General features: G+C 42.1%; 1 protein-coding gene across 1 annotated transcript in view; it reads right to left on the bottom strand.

The window, feature by feature from the left end:
- Positions 1–22,022, bottom strand: part of tnfrsf21 (tumor necrosis factor receptor superfamily, member 21) — a 46,075-nt gene that overhangs the window by 3,363 nt on the left and 20,690 nt on the right. The window contains exons 4-5 of the mRNA XM_063902693.1: positions 9,976–10,241; positions 1,061–1,361 (exon numbers count right to left, since the gene is read on the bottom strand). Coding sequence (XP_063758763.1) covers positions 1,061–1,361; positions 9,976–10,241 — 567 coding nt within the window. The remainder of the gene's footprint in view (positions 1–1,060; positions 1,362–9,975; positions 10,242–22,022) is intronic.

Below are 22,022 nucleotides of genomic sequence, written 5' to 3'. Positions count from 1 at the left end.
CAGTAGTAGTCCTAACAAACAACTAAATCTGATGCAATCATCAGTCCAAAACACCATCATATTAAACATTTTAAACATGTTGCGATTGCTATTACAAAATAAGATGAAAGGAAATGCAGGATAAGTTTTTTTTTCAAACATTAAATGAGTGACCACATGAGGGCAGTCAGCATCCAAAGATCCCTGTGCATGTGTTGCACTCTTGACAAAATTAGCTGGTGGTGTATTGGCAACCAAAAGTGCCTTGTCCCTGTAAAAAAATTGTGTCTGTGTTTTCTTTGCATTGTGAGAGTCTGACTCACATTACTCAAAGCAGATTTTTCCTGTGTCATCTTTTAGGTTCCTTCAACTTTAAAACAGACTGGATTCACCTGGTATGTCATAGTGTATTGATTGATTAAAGAGGTGTCCAGCAGTGGCTCAGTAAGTAGGGGCTTGGACAAGTCCCCTATCAGACTTGAACAAATATGGAAAGTGGACTGCTACTTGGAGAGGTCCCAGTTCACCTCCTAGGCCCTGCTGTGGTGCCCTTGAGCAAGGCACCGGACACCTCCAATCCCCCCTCCCCAATGCTCCCCGGGCGCTGCTATTGTGTGTGCTCTGCTGTGTGCATGTATGTGACAATTAAAGAGGGTTTCATCCTCTGATTCTATCTTCTATCTATTAGTTGCATTGTTCTGCCAGTTGGGGGCACCAATATCCAACGTTTAATTGTGGACCAATAGTGGAAGCCTCTTAGAATGGCTACATCACTGAAAACCAAAGTGTTACACTCTAAGAACTATTATCAATTCCTATCTTTAATGAATCAGAGCTTCTGCTGCCAATCCAGGGTTACCACCTAATCAACTGCATCTATACTCTATTCCCCCCCCCCCCCAAAAAAAAAAAAAAAAAAAAACGTCCCGGCGACCCTTCGGTCCCAAGACCAAGTCCCTACTGACTGAGCCACCACCGCTCCAATGTATTTTAAAAAATGACACATGTACGTGTTGCTTAGCCAGATAGAGTACACTTCAAACTCTGTCCAGCATGCTAACAGTGCAGCTCACTCACTAACCTTTGGTAATGAAGGAGCCGTTCCTGCTGAGGGCGGAGTCTTTGCTGGAGGTGGAATCACAGCGAAGCAGGGGCTCAGATTCATCGGGGAAAAAGCACTTGGCGCGGTCCACTGGCGACTGCTCCATGCCCACGCCACTGGCCCCGCCCACGCTGCCCCCGCCCACGCTGACCCCGCCCACGCTAGCACCGCTGTTGCTGTTGCGGTCGCTGCCGTTGCTGCTGGGAGAGTCGAGCCGCTTGTGGAGGGGACTCGGGCTTTGGCTTACATTCACTGAGGTCATCAGCTGGTTGATATCAAACTGTAGAGTGGAGGGTGAGGAAAGGGCAGGAGCAAGAAGAAAAGAAAAACATGAGTGACGAAAACCAATGTTAAAAATTTAGCATTTTTAAATTACTTTTTTGCATTTATTATTTCTATACTTACAACGGAATGTACGTTATATATCAAAAAACTTTGTGGAGAGGCAAAATCTTGAAAAATTTGTATTTTTTGGTGAAAGGACCACATGGCTTTACATAGCAGGACTAGATCAACGTCGGTATACAGGGCATGCCAAGGATATGGAGTTCCTCTGTATCTGTCACCTCATTCAAATCAGCTGCTTTCTTTCTGAATAGGCCTCTTCAAAGTCTGGATGCACATGATTATTTGGTGGTTATGGGTTCAAATTACAATAATTTTCACATTGCTTTAAAGTTAAATTTCAAAGTGCAGTTGGATTAGCTCATCCTCTGCAGGCATAAACGCCCGGCAAGCTGTGGCATCTGTGTTGTGATGAGGATGAAGCTTTTAAAGTGAAGCACGTTTTTTTGACTCATAAATGTACTCAGTGTTTTCTCAAAATATTTCCTCCCTCCTCTAGCTTTGTAATTATTATTATTCTGATATCCTGTATATTATTATTATTATTATTATTATTATTATTATTATTATTATTATTATATCAGACATCTTTACTTCTTCATGCTTTATATAAATAGTTTTTCCTTTTTTGTCCTTAGTTTTTTTCCTGTGTTTGTATCTGTTAAGCTCCTCGTCAATATGCCTCCTCACCTTGTTTTTAATGCTATTTTTCACTTCAAGCTTTCCTTACTCATTCAACGTTATCACTATTTATGCTGCCGTTGCATAACTTTCCATCTTGTTTTTAAACCATAATGATTCTAAAACACCATTGGACATCTCTTTTTCTTTAAAAACACATTTAGTTGTTTGCCCTTTGTATCTTTCTGTAGGTCTTTGTGTTAAGCTGCCTCATCTTTTCCCGTTTGCTTCTATTTCACTCTTTGTCCTCTTTCCAGTTTAACCTTTCCTCACCCATTCACCTCATATTCATCTTCTCTATCCTGTGTGTGTTCACCTCTTTGTATTTTCTGCCTCATCCTTTCTTCTCCTTCTGTTTCCTCTTCCTCCTGTTTCACTTGCTTCACTCTGTCTTTCTCTCTGTCCTCTATCCTTGCAACCCCCTCCTCTCACCCGCTGTCTCTCTTTGGTGTAGTAATGAACCTGTGGTTTCAACCAGTAGTGACTGGTTTGGGGCTGAGATCATGCTAGCATGTCTTGTTTTTCACAGCCCAGTCGGGCCTAAAGGTTGCAGCATCAGAGGTCATATGCTGTGCACACACTGGAAATGGGAAATGGAGATGTTGGCAAACCAGACAACCAGCAAACAGATTGCAAAAATAAACGTTATTTTCTTTGAATGAAAATCCATTTTCATGCGGTGGATGATTTAATCTGCTGTGATGGACTGTCAGAAGTGACAGTGAACAGAAGCACTGTTCTCTTTCTCTTGTGATTCTTTATCTATTCTATAATGTCTGGGTCACTGGGCTGCAGCGTGACACAACTTATGTGATTCTGATGGAACAAACACGCTCTGTCTCACTCACAAAGACATGCCTACATGATCAGAGGCACACAGACACACACAACACCATGACAAAGTCACACTGACTTTCACAAAGCAGGACTTTAACTAGAACAAATGTTTTTTTAAGGAAAGACGCAGGGGGAAAACACAGGCAACCATGGGGGATTACACATTCGGCAGGGGACAGGACGTTAGCGTACATTTGACATAAATCATTGGCAAATTGTATTATCTGATATTCTAACTTGTGACACGCATGAAAATGTATGAGGTTCTTACGAAATGTATTTAATTTCTTAAATGTACATTGTTGGTTACCTTATTTGGTTAATCAGAGGAAATAGCCCCCTTAGGCTATGTAAAATGCACTGTACTGTACAGACTGTGAGTGTGTTTAGTCCATCATGTTAAATTTAAACAAGTGCAACTTAGAAATATGTTCTTAAACGGGCTCTATTTGCTTTACTGCTCATTTTCAGGTTCATATTTCTATCCTCTACTGTTACCCATTGTAAGAAGTTCAATAAGAAAGTGAGGGCTTAACAACAATGAGAGCAATGTGTGTCTGGGAGGCCTGGTGAACTATATGAACATCCATAAAATCTCAGAAATTCCCGAAAGCTGTACATACGTTCTTTTAGAGAAGGAATGGGGAAAATAAGTAAATTGCTTGGTGGAAATTCCCTTTAGCTTCTAAAGTTTCAAAGAACTGGTATTTTTTATGCTAGGTTCACTGTGTTTACCTTGCATGACGAGTCAACATATTTTGAAACTAGATAAGATTAACCTGATACTATTTTCATTGTAATTTAAGAAGGACATATTATGTTCAGGTTCATATTTGCATTTTGTGTCTCAACTGGGACATGTCTCCATACTTTAATGTTCAAAAAGCTCTTTATTTTTCTCATACTGCCTGTGCTGCAGCACCTCTTTTCACCCTCTGTCTGAAACCAAAATTGTTGGTGAGCGACTGCACTTAAAGTCCAAGTAGTTTCAACTTGTTTACCCACTGTAGCTAAGTGCTGCAAGTTAGCAGCAGAGAAAAACATACATTCAAAGCATAACTTTATTCACCACAAGGCTCTGCACCCTACCTAGTGGTTAGCATAGAGCAAATTGTGTAAATTCGATGCAGCTTAAGCCAGGTATGGCACTTTGCATATGTACACCACTGGGTCTGAGAGCCTCTAAAACCATATGGAACTGGTTCCCTCATGCTAGCAGATTTGAACAGCTCACTGCTTTGCTACTTAGGGACGTAGCTGGATCAACAGCACTGTTCTTCGTCACAGTTACTACAATGCTGGCAACAGCTTGTATATGCGTTCAATGTGTGTATGAGCAAAGGATCAACTGGGACTCAATCACACGGAGACAAAGCCCAACACGTATTTGTACACATACGGTCACAAACTGTCAGTGTTTCCTGTTTTATTTTGAAAAGTCTTCACCCACTTCAACGTTTTTTACTTCCTGTCCCTGTGTTTTCCCTCTTGTTTGATTACATGTTCTGTTCACCTGGTGCCTTTGTGTCTTGCCTTCCCTCCCCAGCTATGTCTGATTAGTCTTGCATGTATTTAAGCTCTGGTTTTCTGTTAGTTGTTGTTGAATACTTGATGTTTATTGTTTTTGGGTTCTATGCCGTATTTTGGACTTGCTTTTGCACAGCTCTGTTTATTCCTGGACAACTTTTAATTTAACACGTTTCTTTAAAGTGACTTGGTGTCCTGTCTGCTCTGCTCTCCAGCGTGACACATACACTCAGACAGCCAGAGTTGGCAGACTGTATACCAGGCACAGGGGACAGAAACACACTAGGGATAATTTTGATTAATTAGATAACAAATGATACAGCAGAAAAACTCTCCCAGCTGTAATTAGCCTAAAGGGATGAGCCATTAACTAAGACGCAGCAGAAATAGGAACTTGGCACGTAGAGCATAGCAACACCATTAGGAACTCTTTATGGAACGTTCAGACTTTACCACCAATACATCTCTGACAAACTCCCAAACACATGCAGATAATCCCTCAGAATTACCTTTAAAAGAAATCAATGCAGTTTCTGGGAAATCTTTTTTTTTTGTGGTTTCATTTTATCATATTGTGGGGCTTTTTATGGAAGGGACTGAAAGACCTCTAATAGAACCTGAGTCATAAACACCCAATTATAGGAGGAATTACACTTGATTGTGCATCATTGTGGCAGGAAGGGATAATGACTGCTGTGTGGTGTAGTTCTTTGAGCATTCACTTTGCAGGGGAGATGTAGAATGCAAAGTAAGGCACAAGGTTTACGGCTGTGTCTGTGTGTAATCTAATCATTGAAAAGTATTCTCCGGTTCTTTAAAAAAAAAACATCAAAAAGTTGGTTTATGAGCTAGGTGTCCATTCAAGCATCCTTCAGCCCCTTTTGACCTCAACAGATTTTCAAAATAGAACCAAATCAACTCGTCCGAAAAGATTTAAAAGTCACGTATTATGCTGTATTTCAACAATATATTATAGGTCTCAGATATATACAAAACATATCTCTGAAGTTTTTTGCTCAAAATACCAAACAGTTCATGAATTGTAGCATGACACAAACCCCTCTGTTTCAACCCTCTTCCAAAAGTTCTGATTCTGTGTCTGTAGCTTTAATTGCTAATAAGTTTCGGCTGGCCACGCCCATTTGCGGCTGTGTTTCTGGCTCTCCGGCTCCCACCCTGAGCAGCTCCATGGTAATGGTGAACACTGCGGAGGAGAAGCGTTTCACACATAGACTGTATAGTCTATGGTTTCACAATGTCCACAGGCAGAAACTCAGAGGTTCCTAAAACAACACAGCATCTAGTCTTTTAAATATCCTGCTGAAACTGGTGGCCAAACATACACAGGTGGGCGGGGCTTACTGTGGTTGGTTTGGTGATAATGCCTTAAAACCCACCAATGACGTCAAAGATGAATTGTACGTCACGTATGAACCCGAAACCTAACTCAACCATTTTTTTTTATAGCAGCTCTCACACACATGGATCAGGGGAGAAAGAGAGACAACCTTTTTTGCTGAAACTCTCTGTGTCTCTAAACACACAGGGGAGACATATATATTCAAAACATTAAAAAGGGGGCCTTTAACTGTCAGACTTCCAAAGATTTTGGAAGTTTAGAAGAATTTAGAAGAAACACTGCCATCTCTCTGTCGGATGATTTTTGGATTGAAATAGGGTTGTTACAATGTAAGATGAAGTCACTAAACTTTACGGATGTTAGATCAAAGTGAAGATTGAGTTTTAGGTGGTTTTGGTCAGAGCAAGGGCACAGGTACGGTACTAAAAAGTCAACACTTTATTAATACACCAGTTCAACAAGCAGGAAAATGTAAACCTGAAGTAAAGTGTTCACTCTGATATGTCTGTAGAGCTGACACAGAACCAAAGAACTCTAGAGATGGCTTAGTTGTAGATTGTTTATCTATCGTTATGTAGTCTGAGCTTAGATTGATACCTATCTTTAAATTTGGCAAATTCTTGTAAAATGAGTGGCTAAGAGGAAGCTTTGACCAATAGGCAAAAACACAATTGATGTTTTTTGGGTGGTTGATTATTTTTTACCCTTTTGAGCACTTTGTTAGAAAAAGTGGTGGGGACACATTCTTCAGATATCGCAAACAATAAATACGTAAACATACATATACTACTAATACTTTTTGATAACTAGCAGAGCAACTATGCTATGATGCTGCAAAGCCGGAGCAACAGTTGCTTTACTATTCTCTACTCACTTATTACTAATATTAAACGTGTCACAGGTCCAAACTGCACCACCTGTGTTACCAGAGATACACCCAGAAAGTGTGAACAGTCCTCCAGATTGTACATGTTTTCCTGTGCAAACAAACTCAAAGTGTCCAATTCTTTGTGCACGCTATCTTCCGGACATTTTCAACAAATTATCCTAATGCAAAGTGGTGGGGACAAAATTTGATATTTTCAAGAGCGGTGGGTCCCCAGCGTCTCCAGTATATATGACGCCTGTTCTTCTGAGTCTTTTTCTGACTTGGACTGATACACTTGACTCTATGTAGTGATGATGAACGGAAAAAGACAGAACAGCATAAAATGAAATCACCATTTTTCCTGTCTGCTGTGCTGTTTCAATGTTTGCTGATTCAATGTTTTCTGTCCTCCCTTAGGACAGCAGCTCCATCTGCTGCAGTCTCTGACATAATGCATTCATTAGCCCCACCCAGGAGACAGCATGACTGCTCTTTAATCACATATTTATAAAGATCAAGCAGACTGAGCAGCTTTTAATGCATTAATAAGCATCTTTTTTATTTGACTATATATTGAGTGCAAAATAAGAATTCTTGGCACATACACCATATGCTTTATACATTTTGAAATTGGGTTTTAGAGACTGATAAGTATCAGTTTGGTGATTGCACATGTGTAACGTCATATTTTTGATCTGACTGTTCTTTGCAAACTCACCGATTGCCTGCTGTAGATTAGATTTCAAATAAGTAATTCATGTTTAGTCTTGTTTCATTGTTCTCTTTTTAAATTACAGTCACTTATGTCTTCTCATCATGCACTTCCTGTTTTATTTTTTACTAACCTTTCCTTACTGTGTCAGAGCCCTTGATTTCCTGCCATTGTGTGTTTTCCTGCCAGTTTGAGTGTCTGCCCGCCCTCTAATGTTGCCACCTGTGTCCTATTAACTTTCCTATATATAGTCTTTTTCTTTTTGTCTTTTGCCAGTTTGGCCAAGTCTAGTCAAGACAGCCAACATTATTTCAATTAAAGAATGTATTTTGTCTCAAACTAGAGTCACGGTATCTTTTTTTAAAATTGTGTTTACATTTACAAGAGTGATTTGTTGTATTGACATTTGTTTCTTTTGTAACGAGTCTACATTTGAGTCCAAGTCTCACCATGTCAATTTTTTTTATTTTTGTGTAAATCCTTCCCAGGATTGAGATCCACTTTTAATTGTAGTAGGTTTGTCCTTGCCCAATGCTACTTTCAACTATTCTAATCAAAATCAGCACAGTAGTGACTCCATAGTTATGTCATTAACACGTTCTTTGTGGAGCTGGCTTTGAGCACGTGGGCATTGTTCAAACGAGATGACCACAAACCATTTAAACTACACTCAAACCATAAGTACACAACATGGTTTCCAAAGGGCTGTCCAAAAAACGTTTGGTCAATTAGTGTGTCCTTCTAACATGTAAAAAAGGATGATTAAGAATGAATCCTTAAGTTGTTTCAACAGAAAAAGCTCCAACATCTTGTGGTCCTTTTATCGTTCCAAACGTTCCAAAATCACCTTGACCCCCTCTCACCAGACAATTTCATTATTTGATATCTAATCCACGATCAATCCGGTAATATAGATGGAAAAACGATTGCTGGGAGATGACCTGCTCATTATTAAGCTTTGATGAAAGGCCTAATTTCAATAGAGGACTAAAGAGCTGAGACACTGAGACGACTGGTGTGTCTTTAAAACGAGAACAAGGCTGTCACTGTACAGCGCTGACATTGGAGAGTGCAGTCAAGGGCACTCGTACAATTCACTGCAATGTGAAGAGAGAGTATGAAGCAGGGAAGTGAACGGTGATGAAGGATTCTGTGTGTCCGCTGTGTTTATGGCTTTCTGTTTATTTGTGTTCAGAGATAACAGTATGGGGCTGATACCAGTAGGCCAATGGGTAAGGTGGGACATGTGAATTGTTTACTAGCAGTCATCCTGGTGAATGTATGGCACCGTCGCTAGAAAAACCTCATCCCCAACTATTGTAATAAAAGTTACAATGTGAGATCTACCAGATATCAAACTTTAAAGGGGGGCTATGATGTTTCTGGGGTTGTCCCTTCCTGAAGTGTGTTACAGTATAGCAGCTTTTTTGTGCAAAAATCTCAGAGAGATTGCCTGAAACGCCTCAATTGGATTCCTTTGATTATTACGTATACTTGTGTTTCTTATGGCTAGCGCTCCAACACATTGTACGTGATAGGCTCAGGGGTTAGCAGTCTCTAAGTGGTTGACCAATCACAACAGCGCCGGCCAGCTAACCAATCAGAGCAGACTGGGCTCTGGTTTCAGACAGAATGTGAAAAGAGGTGCTGCAGCACAGAAGTATGAGAAAAATAAAGAGCTTTTTGAACATTAAAGCATGGGGACATATCACAGTAGAGACACTACATACTGATATACAACTGAAAAAGGGGTGTTTGCGTTATGTGAAAAACGTCTATGTATGTATTGTAGCGCTAGCCACTAAAATAAGCAAGCTAAATGACTACCCCCAGTGCTTCCTGTCTTGTCATGCCTCCCTTTTCCTTAGAGTTAGAGTTAGCTTCAGTTAGCAATTAGCAGTTAGCTTAAGCTCAGTTACAGCACTGATTTTATCCTGTGCCACTGATTAGTGCCACTGATTTATAGCCCCACATGCAGATTATAAGATAGCAATGTTATTTTGACTGGCTCTAAGTTTTACAAAATAAAATTGATGTAAATTGAGATTGTATGGAGCCAGTAGTAGAGGTGAAATACTGCTTTCATACTACTCATACTATTCTATGGAGCAGGTGACTTGGAACTACACATTGCACCTTTTATTAGAGAAGTGAATACCATTTTGGTGCCAAATTTACTTATGTAGCCTCGCCCATTTCCCCCCTTTAGCTGTGAACGCAAATACAGTATTTTCGTTATTCGTTTCGGAACGGACTGTGAACAGTCAATCATCCATCAGTCACCTAACCCTTCTAACAGAGGACATGAATATGTTCTGCAGCACACACAGTGAACTGTTGCTTTAATGTGAGGAATGCAGCATAACCGCAGGGACTGGCTCCAATAGGACACACCAGACAGCTTTCCTCACAGATTACATTTCAGTGGGAGAGAGACTCAAAGAACAGTGTGTACTACAGCGTGTGCCAGTGATAACACCAGAGCCACAAAGTATTTCCTACACTTCTGAATGAACAGATGAAACCAGGTGTGGAAGTCTTGCCCACCCATCCATGCAGCCTACCTGTGGGTTGTCCTCCATGACACAGCGGATCTTCTCTACCACGTCAATGCGGCGCTGTCGGTGCAAGGCGTTGATCAGCTTGGCCAGATTGGCGTCGCTGTCCCGGATGGTCCAGTGCTGCAGCGCTGCATACGCCCGCTCGTGATCTGACGAGTAGCCATTAGAGAAGGCAGCTACTTCTCTCTCCGTGGCGTTCGCCAGCGACTGATAGATGTCTATCCACTGGGTGCCCACGTGGGCCGCCACCAGCTTCAGTATATCCACCCCTGAGCAGAAAAGGAGAAAGAAAAGTGTGATAACTCAATACAAAAATGACAATTATTCAATTAAAACAATCATTCAATAAAAAAGCAGTGAAAACAATACAGGTCAGGCTGGATTTCCTCTCAATTAAAGACCGTAGACCAGAAGTTAAGCTGGTCAACATCCAGTCCAAAACAAGCTTTTAATCGTGAGAGTACTACGAATAAGATTCAGAGTATGTGAAATGCCTAGCCAATTGAAGTGCGAGTGTTACATAGTGATGTCACTATGTTCCTGACGTAAACAAAGGACCACAACTAGGGTGTGTCAGACAGGGGGGGGGTGGGGTGGGGGGGGTGAGTGTGAGAGAAACTCCCACCGGAGGGAACACAGGGATTTAAGCCTTCGCAGATCAGCATAATAGGGCCTCTTTAACATCCACATTGCACAGTAGTATGTAGTTAGTATTATACTTTTAGGTAACTCACAACCCTGTGTTAACTAAGAAGTCTACTATATCACAGAAAAACATGCATCCATTGATACTGTTGTGTTTATCCAGGAAATTATAAACATAAACTGGTCTTATCTAAAGTCAGGAACAGCTGTGTTTTTCAGAGACGCACACAAGACCTAGATTGGATTTGTCAACCTAGTCACAGCTGTGCACATTGTACAGAATGGCTAGAAATTATTGTTCTATTATTCCTCCTTTCATTGTGCCACAGTAAATGTGTGCATCTCAATTACCTTCACACTTCATATTCATAATCCCTCTTGTGACACACACACACACACACACACACACACACACACACACACACACACACACACACACACACACACACACACACACACACTCTCACACACACACACACACACACACACACACACACACACACATCACCACTGGCGTTTACCTTTAGGCATGAACAGAATACTGATATTTGGTGAGCAGCTCTCCCCCTCAGACGCTCTGCTGCCTGTTCAGACATTCTCTGCTCCACTTCCTCACTGACTGTTACGTGACTTGACAATAACTTGGCTGGAAATATAAATGCTGACTCTTCTGTTGGTCAAGCAAAAAATAAAGTACCTCAGCTGTTCTGTGAGGCAGGAAAGGCCATGTCAATATGCATGAGTATACATTAGCAGTGCTATTATTGGGCCCCACCCTAGCCCTAACCCTGCATGTATACAGGTTTAACACAGGATGCACACGTCTAGTATCCGTATGGAACTGCTGTAATGATTTGATGGTTGTTAAACATTCTTGAGATAAGATTAGGATCTCCTTTATATATCCAAGAGCGAAAATTCAGTCCTTCCCCGGGGGGTTATTTTACAATTACACTCATGCACAAACAGGACCTATAGACATGCCAGTGTTCTGGTGCCCAGGGGCAGTTGTGGGTTTGGTTCCTTACTCAAGGGCACCTCTGCAGTGAGAAGTGGCATCTCTCCAGCTACCAGTCCACACTCAGTCCAAACCGGACTCAAACCGACTTGAAGTCCCCACAGGCCGAGCTACCGTCGCCCAATAAAGGTCTAAACAGTATTTATTAAACTTGATAAAGGATGCTAATGCATGAATATTCCATTGTGCTGTGTAAGACGCCCTCTTACTCCAGCCAGCAGGTGGTGCTGTTGCTTTTTGTTTTATTTCTTCTGTGTTTGGTAGCAGCCAATGGGGAGGCCTCACAGTGTAAATATAGGAAGTGTTACCACATGTTAGTAGTGGTCGACAAGGACAGAGATAATTATCATGAAGTTTGAATCTGCATCCATCCTTCTTCGCTATGTTGTGGATAGCATTGTCTGTGAGTATTGTGGTTCCTTACATATTCACAATTGGATATCTATGTTTATTTAGATGTTTCTATGTTAAGTGGATCGTTATTCATGTGGCTATTTTGTGGTTTTTGTGACGTAATGAACCGTGGTATGAATATTTTTGTATCACAGCTAAGGGTCTAATTTCTATGTATATTGTGTTTCTTTCAGTTTTACTCTGTTGACTTGTGGAGGTAAAACATCTTATTAAAGAGGATAAACGCTTGCCACTTGTCGAGGAGTTATCTGTCTGCATACAACAGTGAGGGCAGAACAGTAAAAAGACACATTTGTCTACATCATCAAAATATCAGGAGGATACACACGTCAGTCTTCCATAAGAAACTAAACATGTCTCAGTCACAAGATGATGAATCCCTGTCAGTCCACACTCATGCATCAAAATTATCCAAGGGCTCCAGTAAGTCATCTGCCAGCATGGCTGCTGTCAATGCATGGGCTAGGGCAGAGGCAGCACGAGCCAGAGCGGCCTATGCTCAGAAGGAAATTCAAATGAGAGTAAAACAAGCAGAACTCAGAGTGGAAGAAACACGTCTGGAGGCTACATTGGAAACACTTCCTCAGGAACGAGATGCAGAAGCAGCTCTCGCTGAAGCCAATGTATACGAAGCTGCTGCAAGCGAAATAGAAGAAGACCGCATAAGCTTTCGCCCTCACAGACATTTCACCCATTAGAACGCAAAAGTGAGTATGTGAAAGACCAACTTCTCCAAAATGAGAAATTAACCCCACATGCATCCATGAAGCCTAACGAGGCTCCAGCGGGTTCAACATTTAACCAACTCAAGCAGGAAGTTGAAACACCTGATCCATTTTACCAACTCAAGCAGGAAGTTGAAGCGCCTGATCCGAGATCTCCATACATGCTGCTGCCTTGCAAGAACAATGCAAATGACCGAGCATCCCAGCCACCTAGGAGCTCCGCAGTACATGAACAACCACAATGGTCAAGTCCTCAGATTCCCCCACAAGAAACCTCAAGTATTTATGACCTTCCCAGATTTCTAGCTAGACACGAGGCCTTATAAGGTTTAGCGACAAGCCAGGTGACTACTGGGCGTGGAAATCCTCGTTTCAAAATGCCATCCAAGGTCTACACAGCCAGTGAAGAGCTTGACTTGTTGACTAAGTGGTTAGGCGACGAATCCTCACAACATGCAAAACGCCTCAGAGCAGTGCATATTAACCACCCTTCTTTCGGTCTGAACCAAGTGTGGGAGAGACTTCAAGAGTGTTATGGATCCCCTGAGGCCTTAGAAAAGGCTTTGTTTGATAAGATAGAGCAGTTCCCCAGAATTACCAACAAGGAGCCTCATCTGCTACGTGACCTTGGTGACCTTCTGTTAGAGATTGACTCTGCTAAGAGCGAAGGCTATATACCAGGATTGCTGTACCTCGACACGGCACGAGGAATTCATCCCATAGAGGATAAACTTCCATTCGGCCTGCAAGAGAAATGGGTGACGAACGGAACCAGATACAACCATGAACATTCTGTGTCATTCCCTCCTTTCTCGGTCTTCGCCACCTTCATTAAAGATGAAGCCAAAATGAGAAATGACCCCAGTTTTATGTCTTTGGTTCCACCCACCTTCGCTGCCTTCAAAGCAGACAAGCATTTGGGAAAACACGACAAATCAAAAATGCCTATCACAGTCCACAGAACAGAAGTGGTTAGCTCCGAACACAAGCCAAGTGCTGAAAAAGCAGCTACAGACCCCAGCAAAGAGTGTCCCATCCACAAAAAACCTCAAACACTCAAAAAATGCAGGTTATTCCGGGAGAAGTCTCTGGAAGAACGTAAGGCTTATCTGAGACAAAATCAGATATGTTTCCGATGTTGTGCTTCTTCCAGCCATCAAGCAAAGAACTGTAAGGTGGAAATCCACTGTTCAGAGTGTGAAAGTAACTCACACATCAGCGCTCTCCACGCTGGTCCTGCACCATGGGCAACACACAGGTTTGCAGGACCTGTCTTTGACCACGGCGGGGAGCAAGGCTCAGCTTCACCCATTGCTACGTCTACATGCACACAGGTGTGTGGAAATAGGGTCGGTGGACACTCATGTGCCAAGATTTGCCTCGTCGATGTCTACCCAAAAGATCGCCATGACCAGCGACTCAGAGCTTATGCTATCTTGGATGGTCAGAGCAACAAGTCTCTGGCTAGATCTTTCTTTTTCGACATCTTTGGGATTGACAAAAACTCTTCTCCTTATACTCTCAAGACGTGTGCAGGTGTTTCAAAAGTGACTGGGAGAAGAGCATGTAATTTCATAGGGGAATCAGCTGATGGCCAATCCAGTCTGGCTTTACCCACGCTTATTGAATGTGACATGCTCCCTGACAATCGAAATGAAATACCAACTCCTGAAGCCGCTCACTATCATCCACATCTCAAGGACGTCGCTCCAGAGATTCCAGCACTCGATCCCAAGGCTGATATTCTGTTGCTACTTGGAAGAGATGTTATTCAGACTCACAAAGTGCTCGAACAGCGCAACGGACCCCCAAATGCTCCGTTCGCACAGAAGTTAGTGCTGGGGTTGGTTATTGTTGGTGACGTTTGTCTTGGCGGAGCTCACACTCCTGGGCATGTGAACGTTCTAAAGACAAACATATTGGACAATGGAAGACCAAGCTACTTCCTTCCATGTCAAAACAACATGCTGGTGAAGGAAAGTTTTGATTGCCAAGATGCCATGGGAGATACAGTCTTTCAATCCACTAGCGCAGACGAGAAACATGCCTACTCCATAGAAAAAATAACCTTCCTGCAGATAATGGAGAAGGAAGTCTATCAAGATGACTCAAACACCTGGGTGGCCCCGTTGCCCTTCCGCTCTCCAAGACCACGTCTCCCCAACAACAAACAGCTAGCAAGTCAACGTCTCTCCTCAGTACGTCGCACGCTGAAGAAGCGACCTGAAACAAGACAACACTTTGTGGACTTTATGCAAAATATATTTGACAATGGTCATGCAGAACCAGCACCCCCACTAAAAGAGCATGAGGAACATTGGTATCTTACCTTCTTTGGGGTTTATCACCCTCATAAGCCAGAACAAATCAGGGTGGTCTTCGACTCGAGTGCTCAACACCACGGAGTGTCTTTAAATGATGTCCTTCTCACAGGCCCCAATCTCAACAACAGCCTGCTGGGTGTCCTTATGCGGTTCCGCGAAGAGCGAGTGGCAGTAACTACTGACATCAAGCAGATGTTCCATTGCTTCTTGGTGCGAGAAGATCACAGGAACTTCTTACGCTTCCTTTGGCACAAGAACAACGACTTGGAGCAACCGATAGCGGAGTACCGCATGAGGGTGTATGTCTTCGGGAACAGTCCATCACCTGCCGTGGCGATCTACGCGCTCAGAAGAGCATCCGAAGACCAAGAAAGAATCGTCTTTCAATCAAAACACCTAGTTGAGCTCCATTTCTATGTTGATGATGGTCTCATTTCATTTCCATCAGAAGACGAGGCTGTTGCGGCTCTCAAGGCGGCCCAAGAAACCCTAGCTGCATCCAACTGCACAAGATAGCTTCTAACAGCATTGACGTGATGAAAGCGTTTCCAAAAGAGGATCTTGCAAAAGGCTTAAAGGACCTTGATCTTGGAGCAGACTTCCCACCCATGTTACGAAGTCTAGGAATAAGCTGGGATGTTACCACTGACGAGTTTACCTTCCAGGTTTCCAGGACAGAGAAACCTTACACTCGCAGAGGGGTGTTATCAACCATAAACAGCCTTTATGACCCGCTTGGTTTTGCAGCTCCAGTCAGCATTAAAGGTAGAGCCCTACTAAGAGAGCTTACAACGGAGGCCTGCCAGTGGGACGAACCCCTTCCTGAAAGGAAGCTTAAAGACTGGTGTGAGTGGAAAGACTCAATCAAAGATCTGGAACGCGTCCGCATTCCAAGGACTTAAACTACCATTCCACTGAGCAGTTCAACAGACAGGGAGCTTTGTATTTTCTGCGACGCCTCTACACAAGCCATAGCAGCTGTAGCCTACATTAAAGTTACGGATGCAGAAGGCAAAAGTGAACTTGGATTTCTGTTCGGCAAGGCTAAACTTGCACCGCAACCAGAGGTGACTATCCCCAGACTAGAACTTTGCGGAGCTGTTTTGGCAGTGGAAATTGCAGACATGCTTACAGAGGAGATGGATGTCCAGTTTCATTCTCTGCGGTTCTTCACCGATAGTAAAGTTGTCCTCGGTTACATTCGCAATGAATCCAGAAGGTTTTATGTCTATGTAAGCAACCGTGTGCAGAGAATCAGAAAATCATCCCTACCAGAACAATGGAGCTATGTTCCCACAGACGCAAACCCGGCTGACATTGGTTCAAGGTCAATACCTGCTAACGCCTTGATGTCCAGCATGTGGCTAAAGGGTCCAGACTTCCTGTTGAAGCCAAAACAGAACGATGACGATACCGAACCCTCCTTCGACCTGGTGAACCCAGAGTTTGATCCTGACATCCATCCTCCTGTGACCTCCTGTGCCACTCAGATTGTGAGGTCTCCCTTGGATCTGAGATGTTTCGAATCATTCTCAACCTGGAGATCGCTTGTGAGAACCATAGCAAGGCTGATCCACATAGCCAGGTCTTTCAAGCGAGAAAGCAGTAAGACCAAATGTCAAGGCTGGCACATATGCAAAGGTCTCTGCCCAGAAGACCTCGCCACATATTTTGTGGTTTTTTGTGACGTAACGACCTTAATTAGCTGAATCTCAATTATAAAACGCATTTTTCCATCAAATTGAAATACATACGTATAATTGTTGTGATTATGTAAAATTCACAAATCCCCTGTTGAAGACCACTGCACTTAACCATATTTTAAACATTGAAGGTTTCTGTTCTACATGGTGGAAACACTTCAAAGTCATCATCTCAGAATGAATGTCATAACTTTTGAGAGGTATAGGGATATCCATTATTAATGTCTTCTGTAGTAAAGATACTAAATGTATAAATTCAGGATGATTCAGAGGGAATAAATATATGAAAGCCAGAGGTCGTCATTCAACATACATTTTCACATGTAGATATATAACATAAATAGATATGTGATTCCTACCGACATGTTAACACAGGCACCCAGACACGCCACAACTCTAAACTTCAAATTCTCCTTTACCAACCTCATTTTAACCTTCAACCCAAGCTTAACTAACCTTATCATTCACCCTAGAACTAAATAAACCAAAACAGAAGCCCAAATCCCAGCATGACACATTGAAAACTACCTTTATTTAAAAGTGTCCTTCCTTGGCCTAAAAAGTCATAGAGGAACAGAAACACCAAACCCCTACTCCTGCACAAAGACTAATAAACTTGCGTGAATCATGGCGGGACCCGGAGGACCTCTCGTGCAGGGAGTATGTCAACAGTAATCCATGTAACACAGCGGCACAGGAGAAATCCCCCTACTCTGCATGCCTCACTGCCACGGCTAGCTGGCCACATTTAAATGACCTATATAAGTCCGGTGATGACTCAGTTTGTCAGCCTGCAGATGTGTTTGAATGGAGTGTATTATTAGAGTGTGTGCACTGAAATGTCAAATGGCAGATACTTGCCGCTAGTTGCTTGTAATCATCCAACATGTTTTGTCAAACTGTCTTATAAAGCAGACACAACTGCCTGGCGGTGACAATACGAGTCATCCCAATGATGCATCACTTCACACGGGTGTCATTTTTGAAGATATTGCAGCACAAAATGAGAGACTGTTTTTGTTAACATTTGTTGCCTTGGAAATTAACACTAAAGTGTCATGTCGTTTGCTAAAGAGGTGGAAATTAATCATCTTATTTGGCAGTGCAGGTGATCATGACTCCTGTTTTTTCACTAATTACTTTGTATTTTCCATCAGTCCAGTACAACTAAAGAAAGCTTCTGCATTTTCAGTTGCACCAAACAGAGGGAAGCAGTGTTTTCCGTAAGTTCTGTTGCAATGTAACTATCAAAGGTTTCTGGTCCTTTGAGCCAACAGTGCTAAACATTCACAGACCAAGTGCCTCCTAGACCCACATACCAGACAAAAACGATTGTAAATATCATGGTAGAACTGGTGAGTAAAATCAAGGGGATCGCAGAAGTTGCATGGAATGCATCCTCTGAGATCTATGAATTCTGTACAAAATGTTTTGCCAATCCATCAAAGAGAAGATATTTCAGTCTGAGCAAAAAAGTGGTGGACCAACCAACTTACCAACCACCCCTAAAGCGATGCCATAATGAAGAAAGGGTTCATGTTTCAAGAAGGGTACTATGTGTCGCGGATTAGGGCAACTTATCCCGACAACTTTCTATATGTCCTACCATGAGCAGTGGGCCCCAAGTCTTAGACAGGGACAGACTGGCAGCATAGCCTGTGGTTGTTACATTTCTTCACATCTGCCAACTTCTGCTTATCCAAGTCTATGTTGCCTCAGCAGAAGGCTAAGTTAGGTTACCTAGCCATCCTTCTTCCTAGCCACAGCGTCCATCTCTTTATGAAGAATGTGTCCCAGGACAGATTATAGATGTTATCCATCCAGCATGTTCTTGTTCTGCTTTACTTGTTGGACGTCCAAGTCCAAGGAGCTGCCCAGAAGGCATCCTAAAGCACACACCACCTTAAGTGTCTTTGTTTAACAGGAAGTAGCAGCAATTGGACTACTCTTCTTGTGGTCATTACCCAAAGCTCCTCTCTTTCTCAATAGCTACAGCTGATCTAGGAAACGATGGACACCAAAATAACAAATGGGTGTTTGGTTTGTTTCCAGTATTCACCTTTGTTGCAAAGGGAACACATTTGCTGCTGCTTATCATATATTATTATTATTATATATAGTGCTTCTTTTCCACCAAACCGGTTACAGGGCTGGTTCCGGGCTAGAGCCTGATTAAGCGCTGGTTCTTCCTGTTTCCACCGCAGCAGGGCCGTCTCTAAGCACCGAAAACCGCTTCTTAGCTGGCCCCACTCGGCTGCCTGTCAAGAACCAAGAAACAATACGTCACGCTTACGTCGGAGACGGGGTTGGGATTAACCTGATCAACAACTTCCACGTAAACAGTTATGTCATGACGCAAACGATGAGGCAATTACCCAGCTCCACTCGGGCTCTGAGCGGTGATGACAAGATGCTACACTGTAGAACCGGATAAGCACCAGAAAAGAACAAGAACGGATATTGAAACTGAACCAGTTTGGTAAAATAAAAGGGGCATAAGTGACAGCAGATTCAAAGCCAATTTTTCAAGGGAGATCTTTACCATTAGCTCATGACCAAAGGTAATGTACTGTGTTTTGACTGGAGTGCTTTGAGAGTTACATTATGATCGTTGCAGAAGGTTTTGGACATATTAAGCAGATTGAAAAGCAATTAAGTTCAACTTTGCAGACCTGACTACAATGACACAGTGTTCTGTATGTGAATGTCATCTGATTTCACTGCTCTGACTTTTCTTTATAGCTACCACTGTGATGTACTATAACTGTCCCATACATTATATAAATAGAACATGGGAAACTGGGGGATGAAACATTAACTGCTAATGACTATATTATAATCTAGAAATGCTACACTGTCTGATCCGAAACATATGGTTCAAACAAATGGTGCAACATCAGCACCCTGTGATTGTGTGCTACATGATGTGACGCAGGGTGCTGTGTGCATCGGCATCTTAACAAACACCATTCTGTTTATCACATCACGTAGTCCTCTTACGTTCATTCCAAACACACAACATTAAATTGATGAAATGTGTGGGAGCATAACAAGCGCAGTATACTTCCAACTAGGCAACAGCCCCCCCAAACTCTGCTCTTCACAATCAAACCCAGGCAGAACTGAGAGCTACCTCGGCCCACCCTGAGCTCCCCGCTGGGCTTGGATGTGGGACTTGGCATTATTAACGGTGTAGATGTTTAACGAGGGAGGATGGTGGGCAGGTAGAATGTTGTTTTCCTTCATGTTTTCCTCTACAATCTGCGTCTGACTTTGGAAATATATGTTGTAAATAATACTCCTGGTGACCACACTAAGCGCAACCTGCCTCCATTTGATGTTACCATTACGATGTTCCTGTTTACGACCAGCACACACTGCATACACTATACTGATTTTCCAGTATATCACAAGGTCTCGGGTTGATTTGCTACCTTCAAGACTGACTGACTTGGAGCCATTTTAAAACTTTAAAAAGGATATTATTTATTTAATTGCAGTTTGTTTATCTTGTGTCAATAAGACATCATTCAAAGCTAATCTGAAATTCTGATATCTGATATTTCTTCTACCTATCTTAACTTTTCGTTCGACTTCTAGGGTAATTTTCAAGACCGCATGGCTAGTCAATGCAATACCTATTGGCAGCTCATTTTCAAATTTCACATTTCCAATTGCTCCTGAACACACCATTAAGGTTCAGTCCCTTCTTGCTATGGTATTGCCAACCTACAAAAGTATATTTCACCCCCAAAAAAATGGTAATATAATGTACACTGATGAGTTTTGGAGGCCTGAAATAAGATCTGCGTTTAACACAAACTTAAGATATTTTAACATTTTGTCTTACAACATAAAATACGTCAGTAAATACCCCACTGGTGCATGTGTGAAGCTTGTATGTGCTTTAAACACGGTGTTTGCTAACAAGTGACTAAATGAGACTGCTTCTGTTGAAGTTAATATGTGGAGATTATTCAGTGTGTTCTGCTGAACAAAGCATGTTCATTATCATAAACAAGATGACCACAAAGCTTATTGTCTGCAATATACCACAATCCAATAGGATTCTTTGTCCAGGTAGTCCTTGGGATGACAAATCCGGGTCAGCTTACAAAATACGTCATCATCCCACAACTCTGTTGCCTCCTCAATCTCTCTCTAACAATTACTTGTTTTTGTGTGTCTTTGTAGTCCAGAGACTACTCTCCGAGAAGCTTTTTGTAGTATCAAACTTTGGTTATGGAAAAAAAGTTGTAAAAAAAAGTGCTCGACACAGGTCATATCAAGGCTACCTTCTCACCTATGCACACCTGGCAATGCAACTAGGCACGATTGAAGGGTTGTCTATTGTATCGAGAAACAGCCACATAATAAACATTTACAGAGAAAAAAGCACTTGTTTGTGTAGAGGGCAAACATTCAGGGCAATATGGTGTAACTGCAAGTTCAGTTTACTGTAGCCTCAAGCTAACCCTATAAAACATTTTTGTGATTCCCTTTTAGTTCTTTTGACTGCTGCACCCTTGTTTCAGATAAACAAATAGGTTATTTAGATCCTGTGCAATAAAAATCTGGCCCGTGGCCCTGGAAAGCTCCACTCAGGCCTGCTGTGGAGGAGTAGCAGTTTTCACTACTTCCTGAGCGGCTTTGAGCAAATGCCAAGTACTGTATGTGTGTGATCTGTGCTTTGACGTTTCCCTTATTTTTTTCCTTTATTGCCTGAATGTTTTAACTGCTCTAGTAAAGGGGAATTACAACCTTCAAGGGGAGCCAGCCATGCACCTTGGAAGGATTAAGGAGCTGTTTTGTTTTATGTTGCAGAGAGTAAACAGCGGTGTAAAAGGGCTATTTGGGCTGCATGTGCATACATACATCTTCGATGTAAATACATAAATATGTGCACAGAACTACGCATCCAAGCTGGAGAACACATATGCACACATAACATACACACATAAACTTAGTTTTTCTGTCATTTAATGCATTAAAGTCTTCATCAAAGACAGTCATAGAGTCACCAATAGTGGAAGCCATAATGACCAAATATCTGGAATTATTTTCCAGGAAATATCCTTTGTGAAACTCATTTCTAGCAACGGCAGCTAATAGGTTATAAGCCCAAGCATCATTGCGATAAAAAATGGTAAAATTGTAAGAAAATATGCCATAACCATAGCTGTAGAGGTAGCCAATCAGAAAACGCTCTATGAAGTAACCT

The sequence above is a fragment of the Eleginops maclovinus genome, chromosome 15, assembly GCF_036324505.1.
Source record: "Eleginops maclovinus isolate JMC-PN-2008 ecotype Puerto Natales chromosome 15, JC_Emac_rtc_rv5, whole genome shotgun sequence".
In the NCBI taxonomy this organism is placed as follows: domain Eukaryota; kingdom Metazoa; phylum Chordata; class Actinopteri; order Perciformes; family Eleginopidae; genus Eleginops; species Eleginops maclovinus.
This window is presented reverse-complemented; position numbering and strand designations above follow the sequence as displayed.